This window comes from Schistocerca cancellata, chromosome 7, assembly GCF_023864275.1.
Source record: "Schistocerca cancellata isolate TAMUIC-IGC-003103 chromosome 7, iqSchCanc2.1, whole genome shotgun sequence".
NCBI lineage: Eukaryota > Metazoa > Arthropoda > Insecta > Orthoptera > Acrididae > Schistocerca > Schistocerca cancellata.
The window spans coordinates 604,268,603-604,295,623 of record NC_064632.1 but is presented as its reverse complement, the minus strand read 5'-3'; the positions used below and the strand labels follow the sequence as shown (position 1 = coordinate 604,295,623).

The following is a 27,021-nucleotide window of genomic DNA, read 5'->3' as shown; positions in this document are numbered from 1 at the left end:
TCAGTAACACACCTATGCTTATTATCAAAAGCATGATGATATGTGGTATCAGACAAAATATGTGACTGGAATGAGCATTTCTTAGTAGGGAGGACACACCATCTTGTTTTGGCTAAAATGTCATTGAGAGATGTAGCAGTAACTTTGAATACATCCCAAGGAAGTATATTGGGTCCTTCCTGTTCATTTTGTACATTAATCATCTTGTGGACAATATTAATAGTAATCTCAGACTTTTCATAGATGTTGCAGTTATCTGCAATGAAGTACAGTCTGAACAAAACTGTTCAAATATTCAGGCAGACTTTATAAAATTTCAGAGTGTTGCAATAACTTACAACTTGCTTGAAATATTCAATAATGTAAAACTGTGCACTTAAAAAAGAACAGTATCTTATGAGTATAATATCCCAGCATGGAATTATGTAGGCAAGCAGCTGCAAATAACTGTTTGGTACATTGACCCAGGTTTTGATACCTGCTAAGGGTGGCTTCATCAGAACTAAATTTTGAAAAAAATTTAAAATTACATTGTGGTAAAGCAATGGTCAGAATTTAGAACAGCTATGCTCAAGTCAGAAAAAAAATTACACATTCCAGCCTTTGCTATGTGTGCCTAGCTAGGGATAACTAATGTTAATGGAAAAATAAATCTAAGAGCTCCTACCCAATGATTGTTGCTTTGTTGCTCTGCTGTGGCTAACATCAACACAAACCAAATGGTTACATGGTATGCTGTACATAACAGTAATGATGGCAATGTTGACTAATACCAACAGATGCTTCAGTATGCTATCCATGATTTACTTGCACGTGAGTAGTCAACTGAACCTGTTTTTTCCAATTTTGTTTGTTATCCAATATCTCATAAGATAAGCTTGATAACATCACTGAATACTAGTCCCCCCCATGCAACCCACCTCCTTTGTAACTACTTTACTTTACATCCATTTGAAGCAACTTCCTCTGTTTATGCATTGGTCTCCCTCTACAGTTTTACCTTTCTCACTTTCCTCCAGTACCAAATTAGTTCCTTGATGTCTTAGAATGTATGCCATCAACCAATCCCTCCTTTCTGTCAAGTTTGACATTGTGATTCACTTGTCTTCACTTGTTATTTCCTCGACCCACCTTATCTTCAGCATCCTTCTGCAGCACAATAAAAAGTTTCTATTCTCTCTTACTCTGTTAGATTTGTTGCCCACTCCAGACAAATAATGTTGGAAGAGACTAACACTTAAATCAATTTTGATAAAACCCTGCTGCAATCAGTTCAGTGAAATCTTACCCATATATTTAACATCTCTCTGAAACAAGATGTCTTCCCTGACAGGGTGAAGTATGCTATTGTAAAGCCCATCTATAAAAAAGGCAATGCCTCAGATGTTACAAACTATTGCTCTCCCTCTTTTGACTACATTTTCTACAGTCCTTGAAAAATTGATATATTCCAGGATAGCCAGCTAGAAAACTTTGCAGTAATTGGTAAAAACCAGTTTGGATTTAGAGACTGTATCTCCACAACTGAAGCTACATCTTCATTTGTCAGTAACATTTTGGAATGCCTTGACAAGAAGACATTGCTTATGGGCATATTTTGTGATCTATCTAAGGCCTTCGACTGTGTGTCATAGAATACTTATAGAGAAAGCATGCCACTATCGACTCCAAGGACAAATGGGCAATTGGCACAAATCCAGTCTATAGGGCACACAACAGAAAACAGTATTGGATGGTAACAATATGCAGGCAGGAGAGCAAAGTCTGACTGGGGTAAAGTAAATTATCAAGTTCCACTAGGTTCTGTCCTCAGTCCTTTGCTATTTCTCATATACACAGAAGAACCAAGGAAACTGGCACATCTGCCTAATATCATGCGGGGCCCCCGCAAGCAAACAGAAGTGCTGCAACATGATGTGACATGGACTCTACTAATGTATGAAGTAGTGCTGGAGGGAACTGATAGCATGAATCCTGCATGGCTGTCTATAAATCCATAAGAGTATGAGGGTTGGAGATCTTTTCTGAACAGCATGTTGCAATGCATTCCAGATATGCTCAATAATGTTCATGTCTAGGGAGTTCGGTGGCCAGCAGAAGTGTTTAAACTTAGAAGAGTGTTCCTGGAGCCACTCTGTAGCAATTCTGGCAGTGTGGGATGTTGATTATCCTGCTGGAATTGCCCAAGTGCATTGGAATGCATGATTGACATGAACGGATTCAGGTGATCAGACAGGGTGCTTAAGTATGTGTCACCTGTCAGTGTCATACTAGGACTATCAAGGGGTTCCATATCACTCCAGCTACACATGACCCACTCCATTACAGAGCCTCCACCAGCTTGAATAGTCCCTTGCTGATATGCATGGTCCATGGATTCGTGAGGTTGTCTCCATACTCATACATGTCCATCCACTTGATGCTATTTACAATGAGACTTGTCCAACCAGGCAATGTGTTTACAGTCATCAACCGTCCAATGTCATTGTTGACAGGTGCCAGCAAGGTGTAAAGTTTTGTGTCATTCAATCATCAAGGGTACACATGTGGACCTTCAGCCCCGAAAGCCCATATCGATGATGTTTTGTTGAAGGGCTCATACATTGACACTTTTTGATGCCCCAGCATTGAAATCTGCAGCAATTTTCAGAAGGGTCACACTTCTGTCATGTTGAACAGTTCTCTTCAGTCATCATTGGTCCCATTCTTGCAGGATCTTTTTCTGGCTGCAGCGATGTTGGAGATTTGATGTTTTACCAGATTCCTGGTATTCACGGTACACTCATGAAATCATATGGGAAAATCCCCACATCATTGCTACCTTGGAGATGCTGTGTCCCATCGCTCATGTGCTGACTAACACCACATCCAAACTCACTTAACCTGCCCTTGTGGCAGTAGTCACTGATCTAACACCTGTGCCAGACATTAGTCTTACATAGGTGTTGGCTGTTTACCTACCTCTGTATTTGCTGTATTGGAATATGCATGCCTACTCCGGTTAATTTGCCACTTCAGTGCATATCAGTGATCTACCTTTGTTCTCAAACAAAGCAAACAACTCAACAGTATATGCAGATGACAAGTATTGTAATAAACAATAAGACTTCCCCAACATAGAATTAAATGCCAACCAATTACTTGATGCTGATCTGAATTGGTTCACGGTAATTGTCTATCAATAAACATCAGCAAAACCTATTACATTCATTTCCATTCTGGTCACAAAATCTGACACAGAGAAACATTGCACATGAGAGCCAGTGGATACAGAGGGCAGATTGTTTGAAATTCTTGGGCATACAAATGGCAAACAGGCTTGACTGGGAACACCACATCCACCAAACCCTAAAAAGACTAAGTTTGGCAACATTCGTCATCTAGATTGTTGCCAAAATTGGAGACATCAATGTCTCAAAATCTACTTACTTTGGCTACTTCCATTCACTTATGTGTTATGGAATAATCTTCTGGGGCAATTCATCACTGTTGAAAAAGTCTTTACAAGCCAGAAAATGGTGTCAGAATTTTGTGTGGATTACCTCTAAGGAATTCATGTCACAATCTTTTTAAGCAAATAGTAATACTAACCACTATTTCACAATATCTCAATCATGACATTCATGCTACACAATCTTCCTCAGTATGAAATGAACGAGTCATACCATCATCCTAACACAAGGAGGAAATGTGACATGCACTGTGACCTGAAAAATTTGCCTCTAGTGCAGATGCACAAAAATCTTCAGTGCACTTCCAAGTAATAATAAATGTCTATGAGGTAATAATTCACTATTTGAAAGTAAGTTAAAGGAGTTCTTGCTCGGAAAAAGTTTCTATTCTCGAGTAGAATTCTATTGCAGAGATAGCAAGATTATTTATCAAGTATTATTGTGTATTCCTGACTCAATATATCTTGCTGCTGTACTTACGATTTTTTTTTGTTTTTGTTTTTGTTTTTGTTTTAGGACGCAAAACTGCTATGGTCATTAGCGCCCGGTCAGTGACTTAGGAAACAGTAATAACCGAAAATGGAAACCAGCAGCAATGGGAATGAAACTCAAAAAATTGGAGAAACTAAAAGCAGAAGGAAGGCTTAAAAATCCACTACAGAAAGGGGTTGGTTGTCCCCAAAAAAAGCTTCAAATGACTGACGTCATTTCACTGGCACTAATAAACTCAAGAATGCGATCGGCCGAGCACGTGTCATCTGCTAAAATTGACGAAATATCAGGCCACAGCTGTAGACGGGCACGTAACAGAGTAAAATAGGGGCACTCAATTAAAAGGTGTCTTACCGTCCACAGCTGAGAGCAGTGGGGACAGAGTGGGGGAGGATTGCCGCTTAAAAGATGTCTATGGCTAAAAAGACAATGCCCTATCCGGAGTCTAGTTAAAATTACCTCCTCCCAACGACGCGTTCGGGAGGATGAGGTCCAAGCACAAGGCAGAGCTTTCATGTCCCGCAATTTATTATGGGGAAGTGTTGACCAATGTGCGTACCATAAAAGAACGACATGACGACATAAAACGCTCCGTAGATCGGCGAAGGGAATCGATTGAATAGCTGGCTGAAGAAGAGAGACTGCAGCCTTGGCTGCAATATCAGCTGGCTCATTTCCACAGATACCAACGTGTCCTGGGAACCAGAGGAACGCCACCGAGACGCCCCCCAGGTGGAGCAAGCGCAGACAGTCCTGAATCCAGTGGACCAGAGGGTGCACAGGCTAAAGAGCTTGGAGACTGAGGAGAGAGCTGAGAGAATCTGAGCAGATAACATACTGTATCCGCTGATGGCAGCGGATGTAGTGGACAGCCTGGAGAACAGCGTAAAGCTCCGCAGTATAAACTGAACACTGGTCGGGAAGCCGAAATTGATTTGGGGTGTCGCCAACAATATAGGCACTCCCTACACCTAACGATGTTTTCGAGCCATCAGTGTAAATAAATGTGGCTTCCTTCATTTGTGCACATAGAGCAGCAAATGCCTGACGATAAACAAGTGAAGGGGTACCATCCTTGGGAAATTGACAAAGGTCACAGAGCAGGCAGATCCGGGGACGGAGCCAAGGCGGTTCTGTACCCCAAGTTGTGAAGGAGGTTTTTGGAAAGCGGAAGGAAAGAGAATGGAGCAGTTGACAGAAATGGACTCCCGGTGGTAGTAGGGAGGAGGGGCGGCCTGCATACCCTACATCAAAGGAGGTGTCGAAAAATATGTCATGGGCTGGATTAGCAGGCATGGAAGACAGATGGCTGGCATAACGACTCAGAAGGACTGCTCGCCGATTGGACAGCGGAGGTTCAGCAGTCTCAGCATAAAGGCTTTCCACAGGGCTGGTGTAAAAAGCTCCAGACACTAAACGTAATCCACGGTGGTGGATAGAGTTGAGACGCCGAAGAATAGACGGCCGAGCAGAGGATTAGACTATGCTTCCATAGTCCAATTTCGAGTGCACTAAGGCGCGACAGAGGCAGAGAAGGACCACTCGGTCTGCTCCCCAGGAGGTACCATTCAGGACACGGAGGGTGTTGAGGGATCGCAGACAGCGAGCCGAAAGATACGAAATGTGGGAGGACCAGCATAGTTTCCTGTCAAACATAAGACCCAAGAATTTAGCGACGTCTGAAAATGGAAGGTTGACAGGTCCTCGATGTAAGGAGGGTGGAAGGAACTCCTTACGTTGCCAAAAATTAACACAAACAGTCTTACTGGGAGAGAAACGGAAGCCGGTTTCGATGCTCCAAGAGTGGAGGCGATCGAGACATCCTTGAAGATGCCGTTCAAGAAGGCTGGTCCGTTGAGAGCTGTGGTAGATCGCAAAATCGTCCACAAAGAGGGAGTCCGAGACATCAGGAAGGAGACAATCCATAATTGGATATATGGCGATGGCAAACAGTACAACACTCAGCACGGATCCCTGGGGTACCCCGTTTTCTTGGGAGAAAGTACGGGAGAGAGTAGTGTTCACCCGCACCCTAAATGTGCGCTCTGCCATAAATTCGCGAAGAAAAAGGGGCAGCCAACCCCGAAAGCCCCAAGAGAACAGTGTGCGGAGGATGCCTGTCCTCCAACAGGTATCATATGCTCTCTCCAGATCAAAAAATATTGCTACTGTTTGGCGTTTCCGGAGAAAATTGTTCATGATATAAGTGGAGAGAGCAACAAGATGGTCAACGGCAGAATGATGCTTTCAGAATCCGCATTGGGCAGGTGTTAAAAGACTGTGGGACTCCAGCCACCACGCTAGACGGTAATTCACCATACGCTCCAAAACCTTACAGACACTACTCGTGAGAGAAATGGGGCGATAGCTAGAGGGGAGATGTTTGTCCTTTCCAGGTTTCGGAACGGGAACGACGATAGCTTCCCGCCATCATCTGGGAAAAGTACTGTCGGTCCAAATTCAATTATAAATGCAAAGGAGGTAATGCAGACTATGGGTTGATAAATGCAGCAACATTTGGATGTGGATACCATCCGGTCCTGGGGTGGAGGAGCGAGAAGAAGGGTGCATGTCGGAGTTCCCGCATGGAGAAAACAGTATTATAGCTTTCGCAATTTTGAGAGAAGAAAGCAAGAGTTGGCACTTCCGCTGCACGTCTCTTTGAGAGAAACACTGGCGGGTAATTTGAAGAGCTCGAAATCTCAGCAAAGTGTTTACCCAAGGAGTTAGAAATTGCGACGGGGTCCACTAACGTATCACGCGCTACAGTGAGCCCAGAGACCGGGGAGAAACTAGGCGGGCCTGATAACCGTCGAATCCGACTCCAAACTTCTGAGGAGGGAGTGAAGGTGTTAAATGAGCTAATAAAGAATTTCCAGCTCGCCTTCTTGCTATTGCGGATGACATGACGGCATCACGCATGAAACTGCTTATAGCGGATACAGTTGGGCAAAGTAGGATGGTGGCGGAAAACGCGAAGAGCACGTCGCCACTCACGTAATGCATCCCGGCATGCCTCGTTCCACCAAGGAACTGGGTGGTGCCGGGGCAATTCGGAGGTGCATGGTATTGAACGTTCCACATATGTAAGAATAACGTCGGTAATATGTGTGACCTCATCGTCGACGCTAGGAAAGTGACGGTCATCGAATGTCGCTAGAGATGGAAAAAGTGTCCAATCAGCTTGGGCAAACTTCCAGCGTCATTGGCGCATATAGGGCAGTTGAAGCTGCAGTCTAAGGACACATGGAAAGTGATCACTCGAGTGTGTATCATCAAGGGTGAACCATTCGAAGCGCCGAGCTAGCGGAACAGTACCGACCGAAAGGTCCAAATGAGAGAAATTTGTTGTGGAGGCAGACAAAAATGTAGGGACCCCAGTGTTGAGGCAAACTAGATCCGTTTGGTGGAAGACATCTAGCAATAGTGAGCCACGTGGATAAGGATGTGGAGATCCCCAAAGTGGGTGGTGGGCATTGAAGTCCCCAACCAGCAAATAGGGGGGTGCAAGCTAACCAAGAAGATGTAGGAGATCAGCTTGTGCCATTGGTGTGGACAATGGAATGTATACAGTACGAAGAGAAAAGGTATATCCAGAAAGGGAAAGATGGACAGCGACAGCTTGGAAGGAAGTGTTTAAGTGGATTGGGTGATAATGGAGAGTATCATGGATAAGAATCATGAGTCCTCCATGGGCTGGAGTGCCTTCAACAGAGGGGAGATCAAATCGGATGGACTGAAAATGGGGGAGAACAAATCGGTCATGGGGACGTAGCTTTGTTTCCTGAAGACAGAAGATGACCGGTGAGTAGGATCGTAAGAGGATCGACAATTCATCCCGATTAGCTCGAATGCCATGGATATTCCAGTGGATAATGGACATAGGGTGAACAGAAAATGGAGGAATGTGACCAAGGTTGCCGTCAATTCAACGACTGCTCAGAGCTTGCGACCGACAGCATGGAATGGCATTCAGCCGAAGGCAGAAGATCCTGATCCATAGGTTGTTCAGGAGCAGCTCCTGCCACCAGCGGTCAGCCGGTTGATTAGCCACCAGCAGTGCGCCTCAGCGAGACAGAAGACGGCCGAGGGCGATTTCCGCCAGGTGGTGTTGTAGATGACACACCCCTTGGCGGAGAAGGAGATGAACTGGGTTTCTTATTAGCCTTCTTGGAAATATGATGTTTAGATGATGGAGGAACCGATGGTTGTGAAGTTGGGGTATGTAAAAAATCTTCACGAGTATGCTCTTTTTTCGAAGTCTTGGTGTCTGACTTTTGGGCTCGAGATTTAGCAGAACCCGATGAAGGGTGAGACGTAGAGTGGGCAGGCGAAAGTGGTGAGGTTGAACGGGCGATCTTTGCGCTGGCCGATCTGACAACCGTGGCACTAAAGGTGAGGTCGCAAGTCTGCGTGGCCACCTCCTTTGTTGGCCGAGGAGAAGCAAGGACAGTGCTGTATTTTCCTGTCTGAGGCATGGTGGGCTGTCTACTGGCGAATAATTTTCGAGCAGCAAAGGTCGACACCTTTTCCTTCACTCTGATTTCCTGGATGAGCTTTTCGTCCTTAAAAACGGGGCAATCTCGAGAGGAAGCAGCGTGGGCACCCATACAGTTGATGCAGCGAGGGTGTGGAGGTGGACAAGCACCCTCATGGGCATCCTTGCCACATGTAACACATTTGGCCAGATTGGAACAGGACTGGCTGGTGTGATTGAACCGCTGACACCGATAGCAACGCGTAGGGCTTGGGACGTAAGGGTGAACGGAAATTATCTCACAGCCTGCTTTGATTTTCAATGGAAGTTGAACTTTGTCAAATGTCAAGAAGACAGTGCGGGTTGGAATGATGTTCATGTCAACCCTTTTCATAACTCTATGAACAGCCATTACACCCTGGTCAGACAGGAAGTGCTGAATTTCGTCGTCAGACAATCCATCGAGGGAGCGTATATAAACGACTCCATGCGAGGAATTTAAAGTACGGTGCGGTTCCACCCGGACAGGGAAGGTGTGGAGAAGTGAAGTACGCAGCAATTTTTATGCCTGGAGGGCACCGACTGTTTCTAACAACAAGGTGCCATTCTGTAATCTGGAACAAGACTTTACAGGACCTGCAATTGCGTCGACACCTTCCTGAATAATGAAAGGGTTGACCGTGGAGAAGTCGTGACCTTCATCAGACTGAGAAACAACAAGGAACTGTGGCAACAATGGAAGAACTGTCTGTGGTTGAGACTCAGTGAACTTACGCTTGTGAGCAGACACAGTGGAAGGTGAGGAAACCATTGCGGAAGAATCCCCCATGATTACCGGTGTCTCCGATGGCGCGCTCCTCCCTTGTGGGGGCCCTCACTGAGGGCACTCCCGCCTTAGCTGATTGTTCACACCTCAGGTCACACCTCCCGACAAACGGATGGAGGGACCAATTGACACTTTCGGAAGGTATCAGCTCGGGTAATCAGCCGTCCCTGGGCCTGGCCATTACCAGGGGGTACGGACGTGTCCTACCTGTCTACCCGGGGCGGGGAATTACGCGATACCCCGTCACCAGCTATGCACGAAAATGCGTGGGTCGACCTTCACACACGCACAGGGAGGAAGAAAGAGAAAGCGAAAAACAAAGAAAGGGAAAGGAAAGAAGAGAGGTCTCAAATGCTGCAGTGGAGAAAAGGGTAAAGAGAAGAGGTAAGGAAAAGAGAAGGATGAAGGAAAAATGAAGACATACAAGCAGAGAAGGCAAAGAATGCATTACATTTATGAGCATCCGTCTCCGGACGTAGGCACAAACCATACTCCCAGAGGAGGAGAAAGGGAAGGAAAGAGCCAGAGGTGGGGGAGAGGGGAGGGGGGAGGGGGGCGGAGACGGGGGATAGGGAAGGATGCGGAAAAGGAAGGTATGCAGCCCGGAAAGGAAGGAGGGCCACTTTAGCTCGGGGTCCCATGCTCGCTATGCACGTATCCACGAAAGAGTTGTGGACCCCCTAGGGGGCTGTACTTAGATTAATTGGTGATTTGTAAGTCAAGAAGATGAGTCACCTTGTACCTTAAACTCTGTTTGTGAGTGTAATTAAACCTTACTGATTGTGTTACTTTATAATTATTTTCAGTTTGAATTCTTAATCTGTTTATTGTCCTTATGGAAATAAATGTAATAAAAAATTAAATGTTTTGGCTTGTTCCACATCCATGTGTTACCATGCAAAAATGTATCTATGGATTATGTACTGCAATAAATAAATAATAAATTAAATCCACGGAAAGTCCGAAGTCCACGATGGAATAAGCTTAAACTTTTAGCAGTCTTTTCATTGTGCCTGTCTGACTCAACACCTCTTATGTGATGAATAGCAATATATCCTTTTTGTTATATTGTAAACATTTGAATTTACAAGGTGTTCCATTTATCTGATGACCAAGCCACGCCTGCCGATCAAATGGGTCCTGTGGGATCGCACTACACTCACTCTTTTTTGTGTGTTTCAGCCTTAAGGCCTTACAGACATATGTGCCTCATTGGCTAATGTCATTTGAGCTGTGAAATAGGCATCATGATTGTAACAGTGAAGTTTGTGAATGCAACAATGGCAAGAATGGATTATTCAAGTCCACAACAAGTGTTTGTTTATGATTTGTATGTATGTAAAGAGCCCACTTTTACTGTTTGGAGATTGTTTGAACAGAAGTTTCTAGGTGTTTGAGTTCCAAGTCATGATGCAGTTCACAAATTAGTGAATAAATTTCATGAAACATGAAGTATTCAAGACAGGAAGCATAAATGACAACGTGTAGTGCTCACAGAAGCTCGTCTCTATGACACTGCAAACCACCTGGAAAATTACCCTAGAAAGTCAGGCTCCTTTTGCAGCAAACACAAATATCATGCACTTTATATGAAGAGGTAGTAAGCTGCTTGGACTAAGTCCACAAAGTATCAGTAGTACAAGAACATTGAACTGGTGAGCCTGTGCATAGGGTTAAGTTTAGCAAATGTGTTTTAAAACAAGTGCATGACAGTGTTGTTGTTGTTGTTTTTTTATTGTGCAAAAGCAACTAGATTCATATGTGTACATGTCAAAACTGCAGAACACAAACAGAGGAGTTAAAAATGACTGCATGTCAAACTAAGTCAATAGTAGTAGCAGTAGTAGTAGTAGTAGTAGTAGTAGAAGAAGAAGAAGAAGAAGACAGTTAGAAACAGGAAAACTGACAAAGGTCTATAAAATACACCATAGAGAAATGGAGGTTCTGAACTAAAAATTAAATGGTCTTTGCCATATTGTTACAATGGATAAAAAGTAAAACACAGTTGACAGTCTGCACGTCGTTCGCTAAAACAACTGATAAATCAGATGGAAAACTCAAATGAGAACATAAGCTGCTAAAAAGAAAAAGGGGCATTGCATCAGGAAATGGCAGACCATCAAAAGTTGAGTGCAATGTGCAGAATGTGGAGGGGAAGCACGACTTAACTGATGCCGATGGCAAACAAGACAGTGTCCAATAGGCAGCCTAGTTAAAATGGTCTGCTTGGAGTGAGAGGGCCAAGAGGTGGCCATCCAAGCCACCGGGAGAGGCTTAATAACCTGCAGCTTGTTCCCATGAAGGAAAGACCAGCAGTGAGGCCAAAGAGGCACCACCTGGTAACAGACCAACAAAGAGATCGGAGGGAATGTAAGAACTAGCGGGCCGAGATACGAGGATGACACTAAAAACGGTGGAGCCGAAGAATGAATTTGCTAAACTGATTATTTCATCTATTATCTATCTTTGTATCTCATTTCCTTGCACTATCGTATTGTAGTTTTCTTCTTCAGCATTCTTACCTTTCTACCCTACCCGGTAGGGGAAGAAATTTGGAAATTGGTTCAAAAGACTTGACGTGTGTCTATTGTGTGTATCGACGATCGTGGCTCATTGGTTAATGCGTATCTGCAGTTACTTATCAAAACGTGATGTAAATCTGATTTGCTGTGAGCAAAAGCATCCTAGGAAATAGGAATAATTTTCCCGATTCCTGTTAGATGAAGTTTTGAACGTGAACTGTTTGGCACACTAAAGAGGGTATATTTTACTGATTATTGATGTAACCGAGTAAATGAACAAAGAAACCAAAAAAAAAGAAGGCTGTTATAGAACAATAAGAAAAGGAAAAGAATCAGATTTAAAACACATATAAAATCTAACGTGCTTCAGAAGCACCATTCAGAATAGCAAACACTTTTTCGTTAGATCTTTGACAGTAATTAAAAAAAATGTATGTTTTGTAAATGATCCTTTTATGATAAGTAATTTTAGCATTACCTGTGCTACTCTGTGGTATAGAGACACCTTTATGGACACGTATGGATTGCTGTGTGTGACTCACTTAGTAGCATTACAAGTATTCTCACATTGCAATGACGATACAATGACTATCAGTCAAAGGATAGACAAGCTATTGTACTCACTGCAATAGGTGATAGTAGTCATTTTCATTGACGACTGTTCATCACTGGCGCAAAAAAAAAAAAAAAAGAAGAAGAAGAAGAAGAAGAAGAAGAAGAAGAAGAAGAAGAAGAAGAATATTGGTAGCCACTCAACTATCTGCCTCGTGCAGGACGCGGACTACTGTTAAACTGCCAGTTCGTTACCACGTGACTGAAGACTGTGGCAACATTCAATGACTGCTCGCCAGCCTGCACTCAACAATAAGCATTCCTCTACATAACGGGCATGAGCGTGCTCCAGATTTGAGATGAAAATGGACATAAAAATAATGAAACGTTGATAAACTACACATGATTTTACTATATTTACATGAAAAGGACACTAATGATGACTTTTCCGGAACTATGAAAAATGCTACGGCAATATTGCTAAATACATTGCTTAAGAAAGACCTGAACAAGATGAAACGTGGTTTGCTAATATTTGCTAACGTAGGAATATAAAACCTAGACACAAACCATGGATAATATATAATGTATATGTACATAGTCTATGTAGTAATTTTTATTGTCTTAAATTCTCAATCTATATTCCCTAAGATTAAGATGCTAGTTAATGAGCAAGTCCTAATACAGATTTTTTTCTGTATTTTCATGTGCTGAAACATGAATTGGAATGAGATTAAGACGGCCACCAAACTGACTCATTCGTCATTGGTTGGTTGTGTGGGGTTTAAGGGACCAAACAGTAAGGTCATCAGTCCCTTGTTTCAAACGTGGTCCATTCCGCTAGTGTGACATCTCGGGAAAGTCAGAACAATAAAAGGGAAAAGGCTAAAAACATAAAAGGGCAGTATGTTGTCAATGGTAAAAATAAAATGAGGGAAGTCAGCAAGAGAACGAACCCAACACTATGCTGAAGCAGCATAGGCAAGACCACCTGTGACTTAAAAGGTGCAACCACTAGAATGTAGAAGTACGTAGGGGAAAAGGAGACTAACCAATCCTTTAAAAAAAAGGGTAAAAACAGAGTAAAAGGGAAAGAAAAGAGGATATCTGTCAGGGAGGTGAGTCGGGAATCTCCAAACACGGCTTACAGTGGGAGACACCCAAACACTCACTGCCCTGCCCCAACACCAGAGAGTTATTAACAACCTTAAAACTGAGAATAAAAACCACTTTCCCAGAGGCAACCGAGAACCAGAGAGACCATCCGGGAATCATCAACCAACATTAAAGGTAAAGTGCGGAGGAGTCTGCACGTACCATGCAGGGCCAAAAGAAGGGAGCATTCAACCAAAATGTGGGCTACTGACTGGAAGGCTCCACAACCACAAAGTGGGGGTGGCTCATCATGCAAAAGAAAACCACGGGTCAGCCTGGTACGGCCAATGCGGAGACAACACAGTGTGGTTGACTCCTTTCGGGAGAGGCGAAAGGAAGAACGCCACGGGCCTGGTGTCACGTTAATTGCACGAAGTTTATTAGACAGGGGAGTTGCCTCCCAAGAGTTGGCCCACAACTGTGCGAAGTGGGGTTTGATGTGAAGCTGTAAATCCGCTGCAGGAGGGGTTACAGAGAAGGAGGGGTAAGTGACTGCTCCCCCAGCCAAACGATCAGCAAGCTCATTACCTGGGATACCCACATGGCCAGGCACCCAAAGAAAGTCAACGGAACAAGCAGCATGGTGAAGATCAGCTAGATGGTCATAGATGGCAGAGACCAAGGGATGGCATGAAAAACACTGGTCAATAGCCAGAAGGCCACTCATTGAGTCTGTACATAACAAAATGCGGTTGTGTTGGGACTGTTTAATAAAGGTAAGGGTCTGGGAAATTCCCATCAATTCTGCAGTAAACACCCCACATGCAGGTGGCAGCAGATGATTTTCCATTCCAACAGAGGACATGAAGGCATATCCTACATGATCAGCAGATTTAGAGCCATCAGTGTAAAAAACAACACCATCCTGAAACTCACATAAAACTTGGCGGAAAAAGGAACGGAACACCATCGGGGGGACGGAATCTAAACCCACCCGAGGGCGGGAATTGGGTGGGCGACGTCCATGGTCTGGGAACAGGATAGAATAGGAAGGATGAGAGAGAGGAATGGATAGCGAGTGCATAAGACACCAGAAGCTGGGACCGCCGAACAGAAAGGGGGGGGGGGGGGGGGGGGGATCCCAGCTTCATCCAGGAGACTATCAACAGGGCTAGTAGGGAAGGCACCGGTGGCCAAACAGATACCACGATGGTGGACTGGATCCAGCACATGCAGTGTGGAAGGAGCACTTAACCATAAACTTGACAACCATAGTCCAAGTGAGACAGAACTGGAGCACGATAAAGACGGAGAAGGAGCGAACGGTCCGCACCCCAAGAGGAGTGGGCAAGGAAGCGAAGGACAGAGTTTACGGAGACATCCTACCTTCAGAAGTCTGATATGGGGCAGCCAAGTGAGCTGGTTGTCGAAAAGAAGACCCAGGAAACGAAACTGTGGGACCACAGGCAATTGTTGTGCATCGAGATAGAGCTCTGGATCAGGGTGGATCGTAGTATGGCGACAGAAGTGGACCACCCGCGATTTTAGAGGAGAGAATTGAAACCCGTGTGAGAGTGTCCATGCAGAGGCACACTGTATAGCTCCCTGGAGCTGCTGCTCTGCAGAGGTCATCGAAGAGGAACTAACCCAAATGCAGAAATCATCCACATACAGGGCAGGGGCAACCGAATGACCAACAGAGGCCACAAGTGCATCAATAGCAATAAGGAAAAGAAGGACACTCAAGACAGAACCCTGTGGGATACCCATCTCCTGGGTCCATGGAGAACTAAAAACAGTACCAACCCGACCCCAGAATGAATGATGGAACAGGAACTGGTGGATAAAAATAGGGAGTGGGCCCCGAAGACCCCACTGATGAAGGGTAAGTAAGATGTGATGACGCCAGGTCGTGTCATAGGGCTTGCGAAGATCAAAAAGTACTGCAACCAAATGGCGGCGCTGGGAAAAAGCCTGCCAAACTGCGGATTCCAAGCAAAGTAAATGATCGATTGGAGACCGTCCCTCTCTGAAGCCACACTGGTAAGGGGACAATAGATCCCTAGATTCGAGGGCCCAATTGAGCTGGCGGGCTACCATCCATTCAAGTAACTTGCAAACATCATTGGTCAGACTAATTGGCTGATAACTGTCAACTGATAAGGGGTTCTTACCAGGCTTAAGGACAGGAACCACAATGCTATCCCTCCACTGAGAAGGGAAGTCATCCTGGAGCCAGATACAGTTAAACAACCTAAGAAGATGTTGCCGTTGTGGAGCACTGAGATTTTCAAGCAGTTGGTTATGAATGGAGTCTGGGCCAGGGGCCGTATCATGAGAAGAAGATAGAGCAGAAAGAAATTCCCATTCAGTGAAAGGTTCACTGTAAGATTCTGACTCACAAGGGGTAAAACATAAGGGGGAAGCTTCGGCCCACTGTTTCTGGTGAAGGAAAGCAGCCGGATAGGAGGCTGAGGCTGACGCTGATGCCACTGCAAAATGGGTCGCAAGATGTTCTGCCAGAACTAATGGGTCCGTAAAAAGGCCATCTGGGAGGTGAAGGCCTGGGAGGGTGGACTGCCGATGGCAACCTTGGAGAGAGTGAAGTGTAGCCCATACCTGTGACAGAGGGACAGTAGAACCGAGGGAAGAAACAAATCGTTCCCAACATATCCGCTTGCTCTGTTTGATTAAATAACGGGCTTTAGCATGAAGTCGTTTAAAGTTAGTAAGGCTGGCTGCAGAAGGGTGCCTCAAAGTGTTGCAAAGCTCGACGGCAATCACAGATGGCAATGACAATGGCCGTACTTCACCACGGAACTAGCCAGTGATGAAATGGTCCAGATGAGCGTGGGACAGCAAGGCTAGCAGCACGAACAATCGCGTCAGACACATCATGTAGGAAGTCATCAATACAATCCAACAAAGAGGGAGAAAACACGACCTGTGCAGTGTATAGAGGCCAATTGGCACATTGGAAAGACCAACGAGGTAACCTGTCCATCGGGGAGTGGAAACAGAGAGAGAGAATCAACGGGAAATGGTCACTATCACAAAGGTCGTTGTGTGGCGACCAGTGTAATGAAGGGAGGGGAGAGGGTGAAGAAAGAGAAAGATCAGTGGCAGAAAAGGTACCATGACCGGCACTGAAATGAGTAGGGGAGCCATCATTAAGAAGGCACAAGTCGTGGTCTGCAATAAACTGGTCTATGAGACGACCTCATCTAGATGGAAAGGCACTGCCCCACAAGGGATGATGAGCATTAAAATCCGCAGGGAGGAGGAAGTTGCTGAAGAAGGCAGTGAAGGCAGCAGGTGTAAGAGTCCTGTCAGGAGGGACATAAAGATTGCAAACCGTGACCTCAGAGTCCAGGTGGACCCTAACAGCAACCGCTTCCAATGTAGTTTGAAGAGGAATCTACGTGCTAGCAATGTCTGTACGGACCAACGGACAAATGACACCAGAAGCCCACAGGGGTCCGACCTGATGTCGACAGAAAACATGGAACCCACAGAGGGTTGGTGAGTGAGCATCAGTAAAATGAGATTCCTGTAGAACCACACAAGCTGCAGAGTAAGACGAAATAAGGGATTTCAATTCCAGAATGTGCTGATAGTATCAATTACAATTCCATTGGATAACCACAGAACGATGATTTAAATGGGGGCTGAACATATTAAAGGCAGTCATACCGCCGGGTCCCCACCTGCCACGGACAAGGAGGGGGCAACATCCATGAACGACAGGTCAGAATCCAGTTCAGAAGCCAGGGATGGGACCTCTGGTGACACCAGAGGCTCTTTTTCCCATTCTTCTTTTTCTTTTCAGGCTGAGATCAAGGAGGGCTGTGTGGCTTAAAGGAGCCAGCTGCAGCAAGATCGGGAACAGAAAGAGACCAGGCGACCTGGGGGCCGACAGACCGCGGCTCTCGCGGTCGTCGCGTGGCAGCAGACCTTTGTCCCGGAAGGTGCTGAGGAGGGGCGTGCCGGGGAGGGGCATCCCGGGAGAGGCACCCTCGACCGGCAGACGCCGAAGCAGTGGGACACTTCTCCGGCTGGGGTGGGGGAGCAGGACCCAGAGGAGAAGGAGGGGGAGCCGCAGGGGAGGGGGGGGAGGAGAGGGGTCCGGGATTGGGGTAAGGAAGGGGGAGGAAGGGGTGAAGATGTAACCAAAGCATAACTAGATGTCATGGACACAGGGTGAAGACGTGTATACTTCTTACGGGCCTCTGTGTAAGTTAAACAATCGAGGGACTTATACTCCTGTATCTTCTTTTCTTTCTTATATACTGGGCAATCTGGTGAATGTGAAGAATGATTACCCTGACAATTAACACACAAAGGACGGGGGACACAGGGACTCCCCTCATGGAGTGGATGTCCACAGTCACCACAGAGAGGGACCTATGAGCAGTGGGAAGACGTGTCCAAAATGCAAGCACTTAAAACACCTCATAGGAGGTGGGATGTACGGCTTCACATCACATCGATAAACCATAATCTTAACTTTCTCAGGGAGGGTATCCCCTTCCAAGGCCAGGATAAAGGCACCAGTATCAATGTGATTGCCCTTAGGACCCTTCTGAACACGCCAAACAAAGTGAATACCCCGCCATCCGAGATTGTCCCAAAGTTCCTCATCAGTTTGAAGGATGAGGTCCCTGTGAAAAATCACACCTTGAACCATATTTAGAGACTAGTGAGGGGTAATGGACACAGGAATTGTGCCAAGATGGGTACAGGCACGAAGGGCTGCAGATTGGGCAGCTGAAGCAGTTTTGAAAAGCAACGAACCCGACCGCATCTTGCTCAGGGAGTCCACTTCGCCAAACTTGTCTTGAATGTGTTCCACAAAGAATAAAGGTTTGGTATTGGTGAAAGTATCCCCATCAGTCTTGGTGCAAACTAGATAACGGGAGAAAGGTTTCGCACCCTAGCCGATGGGCCTGACCCTCTTCCAGGGGGTAGCCATGGAAGGGAAGGCCGAAGGGGCAAGAGAAGCAGCACTCTAAGAATCAGTTCCACACAGAGAGACGGTTGCAGAAGAACGGCCAGAGTTCTGGACCCGTATGCGTTTCATTTGCATAGCGTCCACCCTGACACCACCCACTCCGATCAGAGGCTCTCCTCACGGGCACCACCCAGCCACAGCAAGGGCCGTCCGGCACGGTGGCCATTGCCGGGAGTTCCGATGCTCCAGGATGACGAGCAATCACTCCAAGGCATGTATGAGGTGGTCACAGCTCAGGTATCAGAAGTATGATCCCTGTGTGTTTAGGGGGCTCAACCAAAAGGGTACATAGCGACCCCACCACACGGGCTGGCTACCGTGCTGGCTATGCACCCTAGCATCAGACAACAACGTGAAACGAAAGGTGGAATGTACTAGGAGGGCATATGTCTGAGACACTAGGTAAGGTGCTCTTCCCCAAATGACTCACACTACGGAGGATAAATTTAGGAATGAAGGTCAAACCCCAGAGGGGGACCAGGGAATGCCAAAAGGAGGAGGTGATTACGCAACAAAGCCAAATTGTAAAACCAACAGAGAAACGGAAGGGACACGAGAAACGGAGGGTACACGAGAAACGGAGGGGACACGAGAAAACTACAAAGTGAAGAGTGACATCGCTACGAGAGAGACTGAAAAGTTTTATGTTCTGATCAAAATTGGCAGAAATCCATCAATACTGTAATCGAATTCTTTTTTTTTTCTTGTCAATATTTATGTATATATGTATCTGTATGTGTATTTGATTTGTACTTGGATCTATGTTAGTATTTCAATGTTTCTATTGACTGAAAGAGTAATTCTTGAGTACGCCCTCATGGTCTCATGGTAGCGTTCTCTCTTCCCGAGCACGGGGTCCCGGGTTCGATTCCTGGCGGGGTCAGGGATTTTTCCTGCCTCGAGATGACTGGGTGTTGTGTCGTTTTCATCATCATCATCATCATCATCATTCATCCCCGTTACGGTCGGAGGAAGGCAACGGCAAACCACCTCCATTAGGACCTTGCCTAGTAAGGCGGTGCAGATCTTCCACATCGTTCCCCTACACTCTGTAAAGAAGCATGGGACTTCATTTCCATTTCAATTCTTGAGAACATGAAAAAAAAAAAAAAAAAAAAAAAGGAACGTATGTTAAATCCTTGAACACTTATGATGGCATCATGCGCCACAACCAAGTTTGTTAATGATCAAGCAACTGTGAGTAGCTTTGACGACTTAGTGTGAAACGTATATAACTCTATATGCCTTGTGTTTGTTTTGCTACCTACAAGGAGAGATCCTTATATACTTCATTCACTAAGTACGTAAATCCAATAATATTATGACTGCACGTGAGTTGTAACGATCTTTCAGAATCATTACTCCTCACGCGGGAAGCGATGTAATAGTATTGGGATTTCCGTAGTATGAAAGCTGTGAGTACCCTTGGAAAGACATTCACCTATCTGTATATCAAATGATCAACCTATGAGATGAGACCTATTCTTTGAAAGACATTTGTTTTATATAATTTACGTAACTATAAAGATGCGCATCTAGCGCGGACGCTAATACATCGATTGTGCAGTGAAAGAAACATTTTAACAGAAGCTGAACTGATGTTCCACTTCGATCTAAATAAAAGATGACAGAAAAAAAGTTTCATAGATCTTCAGATTTTAATATACTTCTGCTTGTAATGTGAAAACGTAAAGAAGGTCGATTTAAGCTATAAAAGTGAGCGGTCTTGCCAGCGTGCAGACAACATTATTAATTAATAAAATTCAAGTAATTTATGTTTGAAACTGTAAATTGGCAAGTTATTGTTTGAAGGTGTTGAACAGTGCAAGAATTGTCTTTAACGAAGGAGAAAAGTAAGGACTGTAATTTGTGACAAAAATGTGAACCAAGGGGACAGCACAAGGTAGGCTAAAATCTGATCACACCATACAGTTAGAAAAGTACTTATGTAAGTTACGCTGTTTATAAATAAGCCCTAATTTGCTAGTGAGAATTGTTTGAATATATTTAGTGTTTACCAGATTTTTTATTCTATTCTTTTCCTTTATATTTTTTTACCTACATGCCATATTATTTTTGTGAATGTCAAACAGCCTTTACTACAGCAGAGAATACTGCGGCATTCTGGTCATGTACAGAAGGCCGCCCCTTGTCTTCTATACAACTTATAGCTGCCCCATTTATCAATGATTTCATTTGCAAATGCAATTTTTTATTGTTCATTGTTAAAGGTCCCTTAGGAGCCGACCAGAAGACGGACGTCTGACCGCTTTCGTGTTTCCTGTGGCAAACCTGTGCCAAACTGGGAACACGACATTCAATATGAAACACAAAATACATGTATCAGATTAAAATTTAAAAAAAATTCAAATATATTTAACCTATTTTTTTATCATGCTAGAACCTGAACAACAGATTCGGTGACCGATGGATTGGTAGAGGCAGACCAGTTCCATGGCCTCTGTGCTCTCCTGACCTAAACCCTCTTGACTTTCATTTATGGGGGCATTTGAAAGCTCTTGTCTACGCAACCCCGGTACCAAATGTAGAGACTTTTCATGCTCGTATTGTGGACGGCTGTGATACAATACGCCATTCTCCATGGCTGCATCAGGGATTCCATGCGACAGAGGGTGGATGCATGTATCCTCGCTACCGTAGGACATTTTGAATATTTCCTGTAACAAAGTGAAGTCACGCTGGTACGTTCTGTTGCTGTGTGTTTCCATTCCATGATTAATGTGATTTGAAGAGAAGTAATAAAATGAGCTGTAACATGGAAAGTAAGTATTTCCGGACATGTCCACATAACATATTTTCTTTCTTTGTGTGTGAGGAATGTTTCCTGAAAGTTTGGCAGTACCTTTTTTTAACACCCTGTATACATGATACAGGAATTGTCATATAGAATTGTCATTACATAAATCAGTAAGAACCTGCTGATGGTGATGTGGTATGAACAGCACCATTGCAAGAATTTTTTCTCCCCCTGTATACAATCATGGAACATGTGGCAATACTGAAAGTTGTGTATGAATGAAACCAACAGTTTTGCCTCTCTTTATGATGTTTACACTTCCCCACTGTTTAATATCACTGAATGTTCTTTCGATGTACACTACTCCGGGGGAGGTGATTGTAATTTGTGCAGCAGAACTAATGTGTAGCCTTGTTTTGATTATCAGCAGCAGCCTGAAAGCCCTTTTCTTCTGATTTGAGTGTCTTGGATGGTAAAGAAGTGCATGCTGAAGTAATTATTTTCTGTAAATCATCAGGTACATAACAATTATCTTATTGTACTTTTCTATTAAGGCAAAATTTCTATCACAAGATAGGTAACTGTGGCCTGAAACCATATACTTATGCACTTTACAGTCAAACAGGGCACAAGCCACTATTAGCATGTACATATATACAGATATACAGTTTTTTTGTCCACAGCAGTTGTCCCTCCAAATCACAAGTTTTCTTCTGCTATCAATTACATTGACAGTATTTTTAGTGCAATTTGGGACATGGAACAAACATGATGCTATGTTGTTTGATTCACAAGACCCTTCACTCAGACAAAACAGTATTACCTCACTGTTGTCATGGGCAAGAACAAAGAAGCTGTAATATAAACTCTGGCCTAAATGTGTAAGAGTGGGAATAAACAATACTTGTTGCAGATCAATTGCTGACGTACGTGAGTTACTTGCAGGCATAGTTTAAGACGTCACATCATTCTTCATGTTTGTCGTCATACTTTCTGTCTTTGTATGGTACAGTTCTAGTGCTTTCCGAGATTTTCTGTTCTCTGGTGATTGTCCTTTCCCTTCAAGGTGCAACAAGTCACATGTCTTACATATATCTGTTGTTGGTCTTCCATATGATGGATTTGGAAAGTATTTAAGAAATATTCCTGCATACTTCATTTCATTAACTTTTGTCTCTGGAACTTTGACTTTAAATGGTTTGTATAAGCAACTAATATTATATCACAACTGAGGTATTCTTTAGAAGACTTCCTTCTACTATAATGAGTCTCCCCTCTTTGAACGACAGTATATGTTGCTTTGTCAGTAAAGTATAATACTCAGTATATTTGCAGTTGTATGCAGCACCTCTTATCATGGTACAACTGTTGATCTGCTTTCAGTTTATTGGTTAATATCACAATCACCCTCTTTGAAACAGAAAATATAACCATGAATTTTTACAGGATCTTTTCTGTGAGGAACCATTTACATTATACTAGATTGATGACAGCTACTCTCAGGTTCAACATATCACTGTGTGTGTGTGTGTGTGTGTGTGTGTGTGTGTGTGTGTGTGTGTGTGTGTGTGTTGTGTGTGTGTGTGTGTGTGCGTGTGTGTGTGTGTGTGTGTGTGTGTGTGTGTGTTTGTGTGTGTGTGTGTGTGTTTGTGTGTGCGTGTGTGTTTGTGTGTGCGTGTGTGTGTTTGTGTGTGCGTGTGTGTTTGTGTGTGCGTGTGTGCGTGTGTGTTTGTGTGTGTGTGTGTGTGTGTGTGTGTTTGTGTGTGTGTGTGTGTGTGTGTGTTTGCGTTTGTGTGTGTGCGTTTGGTTTTTGTGTGTGTTTGTGTGTGTGTGTGTGTGTGTGTGTGTGTGTGTGTGTGTTTGTGTGTGTGTTGGGGTTTATGGGCACTCAACATAGAGGTCATCAGCGCCCAACATATCACTGTGCTGCCTTGCGACTAATAGTATTTTCATTAATCCCCTTAAAAATGAGCCTTTCATTGTTTCATTTTGCTTACAGAAGTCACAAAATAAATTTGTTCTTAATTCATTTGACAAGGACTTGCATTATAAGCAACATTTGAGATTAGTTTCAGTATATTGAAAAATAGTTTCTTATTACACTAGATACATTTCCATTCAACAGATTTCACTAAAACACTTAAATGAATATACTTTGGGCACTGATTCTCCCATCACATTTGAGTCAAACCTAGTTTCAACAAGAATGGAACCATGCAGTTATAAAAAATATATACCTGTTTTTTTTTTCATATTTTGCTGGAATTTTTTTCCCAGAACTTTTAGTATATTCTGTCTTTAACACATGCATTATGCCATCAAACTTTCACAGGTAAGCAATGTTTTCAGACATTACTAGCATCCTATTGTTTTTCCATAGCAAAAATGTTCCCACAACACAACACACAAAAAAATAATAGTATGGCATCTATTAAGTACATGTGTAAAACTGGTGTGACAATTTACCACTGATTGGCAAGCCTGTTTAGAATGAAGAAGGCCAAGCAGCTAGCTCCAACACCATCTGTTGGTCACTATTAAAACTTCTTACCTTCACCATATGATGAAAAACTTGCATGAATGTATCTCCTTTACGGTGAATAAAATAAATTTAAAAAAAAAATGGCACTTAGCACATTTAGAACATTAGGTATTCAATTACTAGTAAGCAAAACATGAATGAAAAAAAAATAGTAGTTACAATTTATGCTGTACTTACACGGCAGGTATCTACTTGTGGCTCACCACCAGCACATATAAAGCTCCCATGGAGTTCAAAGTAGCGTCCAAGTCTTGTCATGCGAAGCTCATTTTCACAGTGATCACGGGAAACTACTGGCAGCTCCACTTTCTTCATTGTAGTCTGGACAATCTCAGCATCTTAAAACAATAAATGAAAACTTAAGTTATATCTCAACAAAATCCTCTCCCATATATGTGAAGAAAAATATTTTTAGATTGTAATGTACATTGCAGGTCAAAGAACTAGAATGATGTTAACAAAACAGTAGAATAATTTATACTGATTTTTTTGTTTTGGTGACTGGAAATATTTTCACCACATGCTAAAGACAACTAGATAAGCAATGTGAAGATTCTGTATCACATTTCTACTTATGTACCAGTTCCTAGCATTGGTAAATACTTCATGAGCGTGCTGGTGATGGTGAAGGAAGGGTGGGGAGGAGCGAGTGCTGCAGGTAGGGCTGACTGAGGGTGGGCTGTGGGCTTTCAGTGCAAAGGGAAAGGAGAAAGTCAAAGTGTCAAAACCATGGGTCAGAATTGCCCTAATTTGCAGTGCATGATGAATTTTATAAGAATATTCATATTTTTTTCATTGCAAATAGTAGAAATAAGTTTTTTCCAAATGTGTAAATTGTTCTTTGTTTCATGTCCTCAGTAGCTGTGTTTTAGACATCCCACTATGGTGTAATGCTTTCTGTTGTATCCTCTACCACTTGGTTACTATAAAAATAAATAAAGATGTCCTGATTACTCCTACTATTACCTGTTCTGATAAGTAAAACCTCATTCAGAATTTACTTTCTATTATCCACTCTTTCCCCATATCTATAGACATTCATGTGCAATATTTCCCCTTCTGGGAACATCTTTGACTTGTGGCTAATAACAATTTCTATTTTGAGAAAGATGTCATTCGGATGACTAATTACCAGGAGATGACGTGCCCCATCCAGTTGCAATACATCGAAGGCCTGTGAAATCTACTGAAGGGGGAGGCACACAAATAACTTCAACATTCATTGCTTCATCAAAATGTTTATCCAGCACTAGGAGTGCTATGTCATTGAAGAGCGTCTTCTCTTCAAATTGAGGATGTCTTATTATTTTTATCACCCTGCGCTCCTGGTGTGGTAAGGGTTCCGTTGCTGCTGTTAAGTCCCATATTCCAGCTCTGACTTTTATATCTGATGGAATCAACCTGAAATCAGGAGCAATACTTTGTTACTAAAATCTATCACAAACTAATGTACCCTCTTTAATAGTGAAACAGAATTATTACTCGAAAATACAGCCTTACCTTTTAACGCAGTGTGCAGCAGTGAGAGCAACTTGTGGGTGCAGAAGTGAAGCTCCACATTTGAAGACAAAGGCAGGTGGTTTTCCATCCCCTGGGTACACAGCTACTTGGACAACCAGCATCCACGGGAACTCTGCAAATGTTGTGCTGTTGTCTGTCGCTGGTGATAGCCCACGCCTCACTCCGCAACCAGACTTGACAGGTCCCACAGGAACTTGGATGGGAGGCTTGGGAGTCGGTGTCACAGGTCCGGGCTCCACATACGGTGGTGTTGACGGCGTCGGTGGCGTAGTAGGAGTTTGACTTCCTGTGGTTTTCCGAGGTGGCTCCTGGCAGCAGTGTTGTACTCCAGGGCACATTTCAACTTTTGGTGTGTTTATTCTAAAAAGAGAAAAAGTAATGGTTAACTATTGTTTTAGTATCATCTGGGAATAAACTTCCATCTTATTTATGAAAAAATTCTGTCTACTTTAATGACTGTATAGAATGTAGATTTTCTTAGATACTAGGAGGACACAGTAAACAAATCTCTGGCATCATCTGTCAACTGCCAACTATGATAGTGTTATCCACTAGTGGTAACAAGTCTGGAGTGAATAAAGCTATCAGAGCTATGTCAGTGATGTATCTCAATTCTGTCAAATTAATGGGTGATGACCTCAGTCATTGTATTTCTCAAGATGTAAAAATTCTAACTGAGGAAACATCTAGCATCCACATATACATTTTACATCTATAAATAAGACATAACAATTTATGGTTATATGAAATTTGACTATGACATAGATTTAATATTAGTTGAATTGAATTGAATTTTATTTGATCCTGTAAGATTACATTGTGTACAGTAAATGTACGTGTAATATAGGACATGTCTAAGTATTAACAGTGTTTATCACTTATTTTTCTACACCTTTAGCTTACATTTTTACATCACTGATAATGAGTAACAATATATACAAATTTAATGGCATAAGTATTCTGCAACACTGTAAAACTCTTTTTCAATGAGATAGTCTTTAAGTTTCTTTGGAAAGTCATTGTAAAGTACACTATCTTGCAGGGTTTTGGGCAGACTTCTTAGTAGTCTGATACCAGAGTACTGGGGTCCTTTTTCTAGCATTGCCAGTCGGTGGGGTATGCTCCGTACTTCATTCTTCTTTCTTGTATTGTGGGTGTGTACACTAGCATTTGTAATCCAGTCCTCACTACCTTTTGTGATGTACATTATTGTTTTGTATATATACAACAATGAAAAAGTTAAGATACCTAAATTCTTGAAACAGTTTCTGCATGTTTCAGAGGTCTTTCTTCTTAAAATGGTCCTAATTGCTTTTTTTTTGTAATGTGAACACTCGTTTTGTCTCTTGTTTGTTTGAGTTTCCCCACACAGTCACTCCATACTGTAAGTATGGTTCGAAAAGTCCATGATACACTGTACACAGAAGGTTCTTGTCTGAATACTGTGATAGCTGCATCATTAAGAATATGACAGTTAAGGCCAATGGTAGATTTTCAAACAATGTATAGCCCACGACTGAATAACAACAGTATTATGAAAAGGGTAGATTACTTCTTAAGCACATAGACAAGCACAGTGAAAAGACTGCTATTCATTTAACCTTCTACCCAAAAGTCCTTGTTCCAAAATAGAAACTGATTTGTGCTTGTGTGGATGGGTGTGTGTTTTCTATTTCAAAAGAATGCCTTCCAGCCAAAAGTTTAATGGTATAGCAGTCTTTTCATTGTGGCTGTTTACAACTCAATGTCTCTTACACGGCACCCTTTTTACAA

General features: G+C 43.3%; 1 protein-coding gene across 1 annotated transcript in view; it reads right to left on the bottom strand.

The window, feature by feature from the left end:
• Nucleotides 1-27,021, bottom strand: part of LOC126092151 (phenoloxidase-activating factor 2-like) — a 123,877-nt gene that overhangs the window by 24,334 nt on the left and 72,522 nt on the right. Inside the window, exons 2-4 of the mRNA XM_049907621.1 lie at nt 25,228-25,608; nt 24,860-25,128; nt 23,905-24,065 (exon numbers count right to left, since the gene is read on the bottom strand). Of these exons, the coding sequence (XP_049763578.1) occupies nt 23,905-24,065; nt 24,860-25,128; nt 25,228-25,608 (811 nt within the window). The remainder of the gene's footprint in view (nt 1-23,904; nt 24,066-24,859; nt 25,129-25,227; nt 25,609-27,021) is intronic.